At 37.9% G+C, this 13,220-nt stretch overlaps 1 protein-coding gene across 1 annotated transcript in view; it reads right to left on the reverse strand.

Moving 5' to 3' along the window:
* Positions 1-552: 552 nt before the first annotated feature.
* Positions 553-13,220, reverse strand: part of LOC128663652 (uncharacterized) — a 59,142-nt gene continuing 46,474 nt past the window's right edge. Inside the window, exons 2-4 of the mRNA XM_053718088.1 lie at positions 12,060-12,112; positions 3,795-3,989; positions 553-764 (exon numbers count right to left, since the gene is read on the reverse strand). Coding sequence (XP_053574063.1) covers positions 634-764; positions 3,795-3,989; positions 12,060-12,112 — 379 coding nt within the window. The 3' untranslated portion in view covers positions 553-633. The remainder of the gene's footprint in view (positions 765-3,794; positions 3,990-12,059; positions 12,113-13,220) is intronic.

Raw genomic sequence — 13,220 nt, forward strand, 5'->3', positions numbered from 1 at the left:
CTCATTGGAGCCTATGGAAGTGCACTCTTGTGAGTGCAAAGCTTCCATGCAATTTACTTATAATACCAGTGCACATTTCTGTACGCTGGTATTACGAGTGGAGCACAAATATTGCGCTCTTGAAAGCACAATTTTGTGCTCCACTCGTAATCTAGCCCTAAATAGTCAGAAATTACAGCTTCATTGTTGTTGTTTTATTTTTTAAATAATATACAGTAATTATTATTTTTCTATTATCCTACTTATCTGGGAGTGGCTATTAAGTTATGGGTACCTATCTGCTCAGTTGGGTGGGCTCCACATATAAATAAGATATACTTAGTGGAGGCATTGCATCTGAGCAAGTTGTCCTGATCTCCATGCCATAGTGGAGACTACAAATTCTTGTTAGCATCAGAAACTAATATAACTACCGCTCACTACTTCCCACCTCAGAGAGCAGTTATAAAGGAGGTTGCAGATGGAGGCACTGCTGAGATACGTCAGTACCCATATAGAACGGTCAATAAAATCACATATTAGCTCTATAGAAGACAGGGTTATAGACAAAAATAAAATAATACAATACTTGTATTTATTTTTTAGAGCATGAAATAAAAAAAAAATATATATATATAAAATTATCCCCATCAATTAGGACTCAATTTTACAGCAGGTAGCTGTGGTCCTGCGCATTCTAGCACACCGACAGTGACAGGTGTTACCATTATAGATATTCCATGAGTGACAAGCCTTTCCACACGAACAAGATAATGCAGTGTATCCTGTGGAAAAAAATAAATAAATGAGAGAAGAAACAAATAAAAGAGTTGTACGCAAATGTGATAAGTGATATTTTGGTTAGACTAAGTATAAGACAGAGGTTTTGATGCAATATACATTTCTTTAAAATTATATTGTAGAATATTTTTTGCTAATATTTTGATGTTAGTTAATCCATTCCACAGGAGAATGTCAAACATTATGAGTTTTTTTCTGCTATAGATTTATTTGAATGCTTACTCAATATGATCTAGGACATCCAGTTTTTAAGGAGAAGATGTAAGCAGGAGGTCTGCTGAGGGTTTGTAGATTGCTCATTAGTTTAGATTTGTTTTGTAATTAAATTCTATTCCAGATCTAAATGTTCCAGGCTGTCCTAAAAGCGTTGAACTTTAACAATGTTAGGTCAGCATGGAACTTCCTAGCTTGTGCGACGCCCAGGTCCCCCTCCGTGACAAAATGAGCCCTGGATCCGACTGGGCAATTTGCCTAGCAACTCAGACAAGTCCCCCAAAATCCAATCAATGCTTAGAAACAGTGACGATGAGTCACTGATACAATGTGACAGCCAATGAGTGCAATCATTGGCTGTCAGCACTGTCACTGCTTCCTCTCCCACCTTATTGCGATGTGGGTTTGGCGGATTAGGAGTTAATAGGTTAATTAAGTATTGCGTTGGTGGGGGCGGCGGTTTAGGGATTAATAGTTTTAATAGGTTCTTTGCCATATGGCAGATTAGGGGTTAATAGTTTATTAAGGTATATTGCGTTGGGTGATGACGGTTTAGGGGTTAAAAGGTTAATTAGATGTTTTGTGATGTGGGGGTTGGCGGATTAGGGGTTAATATAGTTTATTAGTTATTGCGGTTGACAGGTAGATATTGCGCATGTGTTAGGTGTTAGTTATTTTCAGGAGGTAGATAGATATAGCACATGCGTTAGGTGTTAATATTTTCAGGCAGTTCTGGGATTACGGTGCTCACATACTCAGCGCAAGGCTTGGTGCACCTGCCTATGTGTGGCAAGGTGAAAATGGAGTAAAATATCTCCATTTTCGCTGACGCGGTTCTATGTTAGCTTATGGGAGTAAAAATTGCGGCCGACGGGTGAAATATATGCGTGCCACATTTATATGCAGCGCTGTATATATGATATCAAAACCGCGTAAAAACCGGCGTCACCGGCTTTAGCTGGCGACACCGCATATGTTATCTTGCCCCATATGAGGATTTGTCATTGCTAGCAAGTCTTTTCGTTTGGTTTATAAAGATATCTTGTCTTTTGGGATTTCTTTAATAGTGCTTAAGAGGTTTAGCAGAATTTATATACAGCCCATCAGCAAGCACAAACAGCTATCGTTTTGTTTGGATATTATTTGAATGCTTACATGATATGAGCTAAAACATCAAGTTTACTCAAGAGGTTTGATCATTCGTTTTAGAATTAAATTATATTTCAGATGTAAACCTTGAAACGTGATAATAAGAAAAATCTTCATTTAAAGGGACACTAAACCCAAACATTTTCTTTCATGATTCAAGTAGAGAATACAATTTTAAACAACATTCCAATTTACTTCTATTATCTAATTTACTTCATTTTTTAGATATCCTTTGTTGAAGAAATAGCAATTCACATGCGTGAGCCAATCACACGAGGCATCTATGTGCAGCAACCAATCAGCAGCTCCTGAGCATATCTAGATATGCTTTCCAGGAAAGTATATCAAGAGAGTAAAGCAAATTAGATAATAGAAGTTTATTAGAAAGTTGTTTAAAATTGCATGCTCTTTCTAAAACATTTAAGAAAAAAATTGGGTTTCATGTCCCTTTAAGGTACAGTATACACCAATTTTCACATAACTATGCAATAGACACTATTATAAAGAAGAATATACACAGATACTGATCTAAATATCTAGTATAAAATCTTTTTAAAATGTACTTAAAAACTCCCAATTTAGCACTTTATAGATGGGCTATATTAATGGATCATATACAAAGTATTTATGCAAAGAAAAATCTAGTGTACAATGTCCCTTTAACTGTATGTGTTTTTGCTATCTGTTGTGGATTTTAAAATTGTAATTGAGTCTAAACAATTATGTAAAGGTACATTCTAGTCAAAATTAAACTTTCATGATTCAGATAGGGAATGCAATTTTAAACAACTTTCCAATTCACTTTTATCATCACATTTGCTTTGTTCTCTTGGTATTCTTTGTTGAAAGCTAAACGTAAATAGACTCATATGCTAATTTCTAAGCCCTTAAAGGCTTCAATGCATTTGGCAGTTTTTCACAGCTAGGTGGCATTTGTTCATGTGTGCCATACAGATAACACTGGGAACACACCAGTGGAGTTACCAATGAGACGGCACTGATTGGCTAAATGCAAGTCTGTCAAAACAACTGAAATAAGAGGGCAGTCTGCATTGGCTTAGATACACAGTAATCACAGAGGTAAAAGTATATTAATATAACCGTGTTGGTTATGCAAAACAGGGGAAGGGGTAATAAAGGGATTATCTATCTTTTTCAACAATAACAATTCTGGAGTAGACTGTCCCTTTAATAATAGAATTAAAAAAAAGTTTAAATATGAGTAAAGTTTGGAATTATTAAAGATCAGGGGGCCTATTTAACAATGGTCTGCCGGACCTCGCTGAATGCGGAGAGCAATACGCTCTCCATATTCAGCATTGCACCAGCAGATTTGCGGCCAATCGGGGGGTGTCAATCAACCCGATCGTACAAGAATAAAAATGTGGATTGTTTCCTATTTCTAACAGAGTGGATTAGTACATTTTATTCCCTCATTAGAAAACTAGTAATATGTTCGTAAGCTTCCAATGAGACCTCTTCAGTGTAGTGAGATGGGTTATAGGGAGTATTAAGGAATGCAATAGTTATAATAAATAAATAATAATAATGAAATTCATGTTGTATTGGCCTTGAAACCACAGGCTTATTTGTGAGTTGTATAAAGTAAATATAGATGCCTAAGATAAGGTAACAATGATTAGAAAACTTACCTCGAGGGCATCTGCTGCGGTCTCCATTTGCACTATATGTATTGCACACTACCTTGCCACCATTATTATAATTTCCTCCATGACCTCCACCTCCATGATGATTATTACCTCCTCCTCCATGATAATTATTACCTCCTCCAACATTATAACCTCCTCCAGAATGAGGGTTTCCACCCCACCATGGGGGCTGTGCACCTGCAGAAAGGAATAGAGAGTCAGTCATTACAGGACAATGTTGATCCTAATTGAAATATATTGATCTTGGTATTTGAAAAAAATATATTGTCTTTCATGTGACCATTGGATCTTTGAAAATAAACAGGAGAAAAAAAAGACCAATCATCTGAAGTAAAATGATAATGAGTGAATTATACTAAAGTGAATAGTACTACATTTGGTTAAAGGGACATTAAACTTAACAAATGTATTTAATACATTTGTGTGTGTGATGTGATTGAATGAAGAAGGTTATGTTAAAGCTCTTTATTTTATTATTGAAAGTAGCGGGAAGTGCAAATCTATACACAGCTTCCCTATGGGTGCACGGTTCCCTTTAAAGGGACATTCCAGCCAAAATTAGAATCCTCATGAATGCATTTCCGTTTTGACAAGAAGCATTTTTGTAATATACGTTTATTAACAAAAATGCTTCTAATAAAAGCTATAGCTGTTTCAAAAGTGTATTTAAGTATGCACCGTGCACCAGCATCTTAAACACATAACTTGCACAGAGAGCCTAAGGTGATTGTACCATCTGGTAATGACTCAATTTGTTAATTGCTGACATGATACAAGCCCCACTGGTAGCTGCAGTCCTCTAAATGTTGGTGCACTGACAATGTCTAGCTTCACATGCACATGTAGAGAAAAATGCTAATGCTAAAACAGTGATAACGTTTACTAGAAGCATTTTTGCCAAAACATGTAGGGCAAGATTACATATGCAGCGAAAGTTTAATCGCATCTGCTGAAGTTCACCTTCAGATGAATCACATAAACGGCGCAGGCAGATTCTATACTTCCGTATGTTGGATAAACTGGTGAGGTTCAGAAATGTGCGCAAATACACATTTCTGGCGTCGCCAGTGACTTATGGCAGTATAGCATATTGCAGTGTGTAACAAAAAAAGAAAAATAAATTGAATTTGCACGTAAAAAAACTAAACTGGACACAAAAAATTAAAGCCATTCGACCCCCTTATCTGCCACCCCCCCACATCGCAATCTCTAATAAATGTATTAACTCCTAAACCACCATCCCTCCACATCGCAAACTAGCTAATAAACATATTAACCTCTAATCTGTCATCCCCCCATGTCGCAATTGCTAATGAAAGTAATTAACCCCTAATCTGCCATCCTCCCCAAATCACAATCACTAAGAAAATTTATTAACCGCCAACCCCCACAATGCAAAGTCTTTAACTTATAACTAAACCAAAATGCACAGAAGTGAGACTCCAAATAAACACTGCCCAAAAATACTCACGTTGAGGAGAGCGGCTAGTGTTCCTCCAGCCGCAGCAGCACGCCAAACACTCCAAACAGAGCTGGGTGGCGAAAGTGAATTAAGAAAACAAATATCCAAAATGAGAGAAAGAGCGTGGCAACAATATAAGGCAGCGCTAGCATGAAACTTTTGAACTTCTAAAATGTATTAGTAGAGCTGTAAAAACTTACAAATCGGTGGGCATACACAGAGGAGTGTGGGATTAAGGAACACAGCCTACGTCACACTTTCTCCTACAAAAGGGCCTTTTGTAGGTCTTTGTCCTAAGTTTAACAGCTATTTTGCTCAGAAAAAAGAAAAGTACATTACAACCGCCCACCCACCCGAATCCCTAAAATAAAAAAACCTAACTATTCAAAGTAGCTTTCATCCTATTGGCTGATTTGAAATTTTCAGCCAATAGGAATGCAAGGGTACCCCAATATAAAAGGGGTCCCTTGCATTCAAGCTTCAGTGTGTGGTGGACGATCGCATAAAGAGGACCTCTGTGTCTGATGACCGCGCTGCATCCGCTCTGCCTCTGAGCCGCCTGGATGAAGACCTTTCGCAGCCGGGAAGAAGATATATGTCCGGACTTCAACAATGGTGAGTACAGATTTTACGGTTAGTGTTAGTTTTTTGGGGGGGTTTCGGGGTGCTTTTTTTTTTAGATTAGGGCTTTTTTATGGGCTGTAAAAGAGCTGAATGCCTTTTTAAGGGTAATGCCCATACAAATGTCCTTTTAGGGGCAATGGGTAGATTAGGGTTTTTTAAGTTTTTTTTTTATTTTGGGGGGTTGTAATGATAGGGGGTACTTTGTATTTTTTTCAGGGCAAAAGAGCTGTTATCTTTAGGGCAATGCCTTATTGGTAGTTTATTGTTAAATTAGGGTTTTTTATTTTGAGGTGGCTTTTTGTTTTTAAGGGGGTATTAGATTAGGAATAACATTATTTTGCATAATTTGGCTTGTTATTTTCTGTAATGTTAGGTTTTTTTATTTTTAGTAATCTTAGCTTTTTTTGTAATGTTAGTTTTTTATGTAATTTTAGTTATTTTTTTAGTAATTTTATTTTTTTATTTTTGGTAATATTTACTTAATTTTTCATGTAGTTAGTTTTTTTTTAATTTTATATAAGTATTTATTAATTGGGGATAAGCTAGGGGGTGTTAGGTTAGGGGGCTTAGTTATTAGTTAAATATTTTGCATTGTGGAGGGTTGCCGGTTTAGGGCTTAATAGTTTTATTAGGTAGTTTGTGTTGTGAGGGGTTGGCGGTTTAGGTGTTAACAGGTTAATTTGGCAGTTTGCGTTGTGGGGAGATGGCAGTTTAGAGGGTAATAGGTTTATATAGTAGTTTGCGTTGTTGGGGGGTGGCGGTTTAGGGGTTAATAGGTTTATATAGAGGTTTACGTTGTGAAGGGATGGCAGATTAGGGTTTAACTTTTATTAGTTATTGCAATGTGTGGGGATGGCAGATTAGGGGTTAACTTTTTTAGTTATTGTGATTTGTGGGGATGGCGGATTAGGGGTTGATATTGCGCCTGCCTATGTGTGGGGAAGTGAAAATGGAGTAAATTTTCTCCCTTCTGCGTGCTACAAGTGTCTATTTCTTTGTTCTACAAATCTGTGTTTCAGAATAAAAAGGGGGTTGATACCACCCACTTTAGTGCCATTCATAGTGCAACCAAATCATTTCATAGTAGATATTAGCTAAACGAGATATTAAATTATGTGATATCCAATGCCACTTAGCCATACCCTGATAAGTACCACTGAGCCGTCCACCTCTGATGAGTCTCCGTCTCACGAGGTGCGTTCCCTGCAATCATCTCCTATTACACATGCAGCTCCCCATTGCACTACTAATCCTCCTTCAAGAGGGGCAGTGTCTGCAGCCTTTAGTGCCTTACCTCGCCCTGCTAAGAGCAAGCGAAAGGTTAAATACTGCTATCCTTCCCAGGAGTCATCTACCAACTAGTTGGATTTATCTGAAACTAGATTATCCACTGATGAAGATGCCTCTGATACTTCAGAGGAAGCTCTTTCTGGGTCTCCGGCTACGGAGGAACCAGACTTTAGATTTGGGAAAGAGCACTTACACTTTCTGTTAAAGGAAGTGTTAGCTATGTTAGAGGTTCCGGAAACAAAGTTACCCGAGGAACCTTCTATTCCTAAGAATAAATGGGAAAGACTTGGATCCTCTTTTTCCCCTTCTTCCTTTAAAAAATAGTTCCCGGTTCCTGACTCCCAATTCGAGTTGTGGGGATCTGCCTCTAAGGTGGATGGAGCTATCTCCACGCTTTCCAAGCGCACCACTATCCCGCTTGACGATAGTTCGTCGTTTAAGGAGCCCATAGATAAGAAGCTAGAATTTCTGTTAAGAAAGATGTTTCAGCACACAAGATTTTTCAGCCTGCAGCGGCAATTGCAGCAGTAACTGGAGCCACTACCTATTGGTGTGATTCGCTGTCGGGATGATTGAGGTGGAAACTCCCCTCAATGAAATCCAGGAAAGAATTAAGGCTTTGAGGGTAGCTAATTCGTTTATTTGTAATGCAAATATGCAGATTATCCACTTGAATGCCAAGACATCAGGCTTTTCTGTTCTAGCCCGTAGGTCTGCTGACATGACTTCAAAGTCTAGATTACTTTCCCTTCCATTTAAGGGAAAGGTTCTTTTCGGTCCAGGACTGGACTCTTTCATATCCACAGTCACTGGGGCAAGGGTGCCTTTTTACCGCAGGATAAGAAATATAAGGCTAAGGGACAGGGTCCTAATTTTCGTCCCTTTTGTTCGGATGAGTCCCAACGCCAGCAGCCTTCCACGAAACCTGATCAGTCCAAGGGAACTTGGAAACCAGCTTAATCTTGGAACAAATCCAAGCAGAGCAAGAAGACCACAGAGTCAAAATTGGCATGAAGGAGCGGACCCTGATCCGTCACTGGATCGTATTGGGGGCAGACTATCTCTCTTTGTGAAGGCTTGGCTGGGAGACGTGCAATATCCTTGGGTTCTGGAGGTCATTGCCCAGGGTTATAAGATAGGTTTCAAATATCATGCTAATAAGGCTGTTCTTCATACTAGGTTGGGTTTCCCCCCCCAAGGTTGTGTATGATCAACATCAATCAGGAGATTGTGGTTCCTTCCTTGTGTCCTAATCCTTCCTTCTTCTTTGAAGGAACGATTACTTCATAATTTGGATGTGGTTCGGGCTTTGAAATTCTATCTTAAGGCTACGAAAGATTTTAGGCAAACTTTGGCATTGTTTGTTGTCTATTCTGGGAAGTGCAGAGGGCAGAAGGCTTCTTCCACTTCCTATCCTTTTGGTTGAGAAGCATTATCCACTTAGCATATGAAACAGCGGGACATAAGCCTCCTTAGAGGATTGCGTGGTATTCAACTAGAGCTGTAGCTTCTTCTTGTGTCTTCAAGAATGAGGCCTCTATGGAGCAGATTTATTGGGCGGCTACCTGGTCCTCCTTACATACTTTTTCAAAGTTTTACAAATTTGACGTTTTTGCTTCAGCTAAAGCAGCTTTTGTTAGAAAGGTTTTGCAGGCTGTGGTGCCCTCAGAATAGGGTCTACCTCTCTTTTCCTCCCGTTTTTCAGACAGTGTCCTCTAGAGCTTGGGTATATGTTTCCCACAAGTAAGGAATAAAGCCGTGGATTCTCCTCATATAAAGATGGAAAACATAAATTATGTTTACCAGATAATTTCCTTTCCATCTGTATGCGGAGAGTCTACGGCCCCTGCCAGTTTTCTCCGTTGGGTGGACCAAAATTTTCTGGCACCATTTATACCATGATATTTCTCTTACTGTTCCTTGTTCCCCTGGCAGAATGACTGGGGAATGAGGTGAGTGGGGGAGGTATTTAAGCCTTTGGCTGGGGTGTCTTTTCCTCCTCCTGGTGGCCAGGTTCTGTATTCCAACAAGTAAGGAAGGAAGCCATGGACTCTCCTCATACAGATGGAAAGGAAATTATCTAATAAGCATAATTTATGTTTTTTTGAGTCACCAGCTACTACTGAGCATGTGCAAGAATTCACAGAACATATGTATATGCATTTGTGATTAGCTGATGGCTGTCACATGATACAGGGGGAGTGGAAATAGACATAACTTTAAAATTTCTCAGAAAAAAATCTACTACTCATTTAAAGTTCAGACTATGGGGACAAATTATCAAGCTCCGAATGGAGCTTGATGCCCCTATTTCCGCGCGAGGCTTTAGGCTCGCCGGAAACAGTAGTTATGAAGCAGCGGTCTAAAGACTGCTGCTCCATAACTTGTCCGCTGCCCCTGAGGCTGTGGTCCTCAATCCGCCCGATCCTATATGATCGGGTTGATTGAAACCCCCTGCTAGCGGCCAATTGGCCGCGAATCTGCAGAGGGCGGCATTGCACAAGCAGTTCACCAGCTTGTGCAATGATAAATGCAGACAATGTATGCATTTATCGATCGTATCATGTCCGTCAAACTTTAGTAAATCGGCCCCTAAGTGCTATTGCATTGTCTTTTTATCATGCATTTGCTGATTATGCAAAGCTACTATATTTACTGCTCTATTTAAGATCACAGAGTCAAAAAATGATGAGGTTCTAGACTTATACACTCAGCTTTTATGCTTTCAAGAGGAAAAGATGTTTAAATGAATAAGAAAAGAAAGCTTCCATTACTAAAATAAATGCACTGTTCTAGGGGTGTCTGTATTATTAGCAAGCATGACAAAAACGTTTTTTTTAAAGGAGCATTAAACCCAATATTATTTATTTATTAAAGGAGCAGCTACTACTGAGAGCTTGGTAAACACATATGTAACCATATATGTGCAGCCACCAATCAACAGCTAGCTTCCAGCTCATGAGCCTACCTATATATTATTTTGAGCAAAAGATACCAAGAGAACAAATTAAATTATATAATAGAAGTAAATTGGAAATTTGTATTCTCTATCTGAATCATGAAAGAAAAATTTGGAATTATATGTGTGCCTTTAACTATAATTAATGTCTTTATAGAATTCATTGAGATATAAGATTATTTTAGTAGGAGACTTTAATCTCACTTTAGACAAACACATGCATTAATTAGATAATGGCGCCCCCTTAAGTACAGGTGTAATATCTATAGTAATTAATTTTTTTATTATTTCATGATAATCAGATTGACACCAGGAGCGCTATAAATCAAAGGTTTAGACACTATGCTCTCTATACCTCAGTTTATAAAACATATTCAATATTTTTTTTAAAGCAAAACCTTGATCAACGAATTATTAAAACCCAAAATAATTTGGTAGAATCATATGGTCAGATTATTTAAATAATTTTAAAGGGGTCTGAATCATGAAATTAAAAAAAAAATCGGGTTTTATGTCCCTTTAAATTAATTGGATAGAGCATTACATTTTAAACATCTTTCCAATTTACTTCTATTATCAATTGCGCATAGTTCTCTTGGTATCCTTTGTTAAAAAGTAATCCTAGGAGAGCTCAGGAGCACTCGTGTCTTAAAGGACCAGTAAATACAGTAGATTTGCATAATCAACACATGCATGATATGATATCAAGACAATGCAATAGCACACAGGGGTTTAATTTATTAAAGTCTGGCGGACAGGATATGCTGTAGCATATCATGTCCGCCAGACATCGCTGAATGCTGTCGATATTCAGCATTGCACAAGCAGTTCTAGTGAACTGCTTGTGCAATACCGCCTCCTGCAGAGTGGGTGTCAAATCAATCAGCCTGATCGTATAGGATCGGGCAGATTGCTGTCTGCCGCCTCAGAGGTGGCGTTTAAATTAAGGCGCAGTGGTCTATAGACCACTGCTTCTTAACTCCTGTTTCCGTCGAGCCTGAAGGCTCGTGCGGAAACAGGGTGAATTGACTCAATTCGGCCAATAATAAATTGACCCCTTAGACTGAAATCTAAATGAATAGTAGATGTTTTTCTAACAAATTTCAAAGTTATGTCTATTTCCACTCACACTGCACCATGTGACAGCCATCAGCCAATCACAAATGCATATGTAAATATAAAAAGACTGTGCACATTTTGTTAATGGAAGTAAATTGGAAAGTTGTTTAAAATTGCATGGTCTATCTGAATAATGACAGTTTAATTTTGACTTGAGTGTCCCTTTAAGCCATCTGGCAGCAGTGTTTGCATCATGGTAATGTTATACATAGTTAGAAACCCTGCTGCCATAGGCTTTTATAGACATGTACACGCTCCTAAGCTCCTATAAGCCTACATAGGTTTTAGTCTTCAACAAAGAATACAAAGAGTGCAAAGCAAATTTGATAACAGAAGTAAATTGGAAAGTTGTTTAAAATTGCATGCACTATATAAATTATGAAATTTTCATTTTTAAATTACTATCCCTTTAAAGGGTCATTTATAGTCTTAAATTAATATGCTCTAATTTGTTAGAGCACACAAATGTAAGACTATTAAATCAACACTCCTCTTTGTGTTTAATAATCACACTGCTGGTCCAGAGTGGAAACTGCGCTGATCCAATCAGCAGCACTAGTTACACAGCTGGGTCGTGCAACTAGCACTGCTGATTGGATCATTGGCAGTTTCCGCTAGGGACCAGAAGTAATTCTACTATAACTTTAACCCTTTTGTTAAACACATAGAGGTGCAAGATCGCTAGTCTTAAAATTACATGCTGTATCAATTAGAGCAAGTCCTTTTTGACTATAATGGCCCTTTAAATTCATGCATACATTATTGGTTTTTAATGTATTAAGAGTTTACTTACTGATTGATGCTACCAACATGAGGCAGAAAACAATTGGCAATGGCTTCATCATTCTGCAAAAAAGAACAATATAAAACAATGCTTTGTTAGAGATGAGCTTACTTGTACTTCTTGTAAAACCTGTAGCAAAACACAGATCTGTTTTTGCATAGCTATACTCACCACTAACTTGCTAAACTAATATAATTTAATCTTCAATATGCCAGATCTCTGCTATATAGTAAATAATAATCAAACAGCACTGCAAACATCACACTCTCTCTTTTGACTCTGCGTATTCCTATAGTTCTTGCCCTTGATCATTCTGCTTACCTACTTCTGCAGTGTAAAGGCACTAAATCAGTGTTATGCTTACTACTTATTTATATTCTCTCTCCTGCCCATAAGGAACACCCTAGTTTTTTTGTTGTTTTTTTGGCTGAAGCTTTCTCTTGTGAATTTGCTTAATTGTATTCCAAGGTGTGGTGAGCACTCTCCCTCCTAATAATCATCTGTCAGGTTTGGGAACGCAACCCACTTCTTAATTTGACTTGCGTATACTATTCATTTATATCTTATTGCATTCATGGGAAACATTATGCAAGTTAAAGGGATAGTCTAGTCACAATTCAACTTTCATGATTCAGATAGAACATGCAATTTTAAGGAACTTTCTAATTTACTCCTATTATCAAATTTTCTTCTTTCTCTTGGTATCTTTATTTGAAAAAGCAAGAATGTAAGCTTAGGAGCCGAGCCATTTTTGGTTCAGACTTAGATAGCACTTTCTGATTGGTAGCCACCAATGAGCAAGCACTACCCAGGCGCTGAACCAAAAATTGGTAGCCTCTAAGCTTACATTCAAATAATGATACCAAGAGAACTAATAAAAAATTATAATAGGAGCAAATTAGAAAGTTGCTCAAAATTGCATGCTCTATCTGAATTATGAAAGTTTGATTTTGACTAGACTATTCTTTTAAATATTAGCATACTATTGGTAATGAAATAACTTAAAATCTGAAGGATACACTTATGTATTCTATACTTTTATACTGTCAGAATTGCATCCATGCCACTAGCAAGCATCTTAACTTTTATTACAATGATGAGCACTGAGGGACACAGTTGCAGGCAATGCTGTGACAGACTGCTAAACACACATGTATATAAATTAGGGCC

Source organism: Bombina bombina, chromosome 6 (genome assembly GCF_027579735.1).
Source record: "Bombina bombina isolate aBomBom1 chromosome 6, aBomBom1.pri, whole genome shotgun sequence".
In the NCBI taxonomy this organism is placed as follows: Eukaryota; Metazoa; Chordata; class Amphibia; order Anura; family Bombinatoridae; genus Bombina; species Bombina bombina.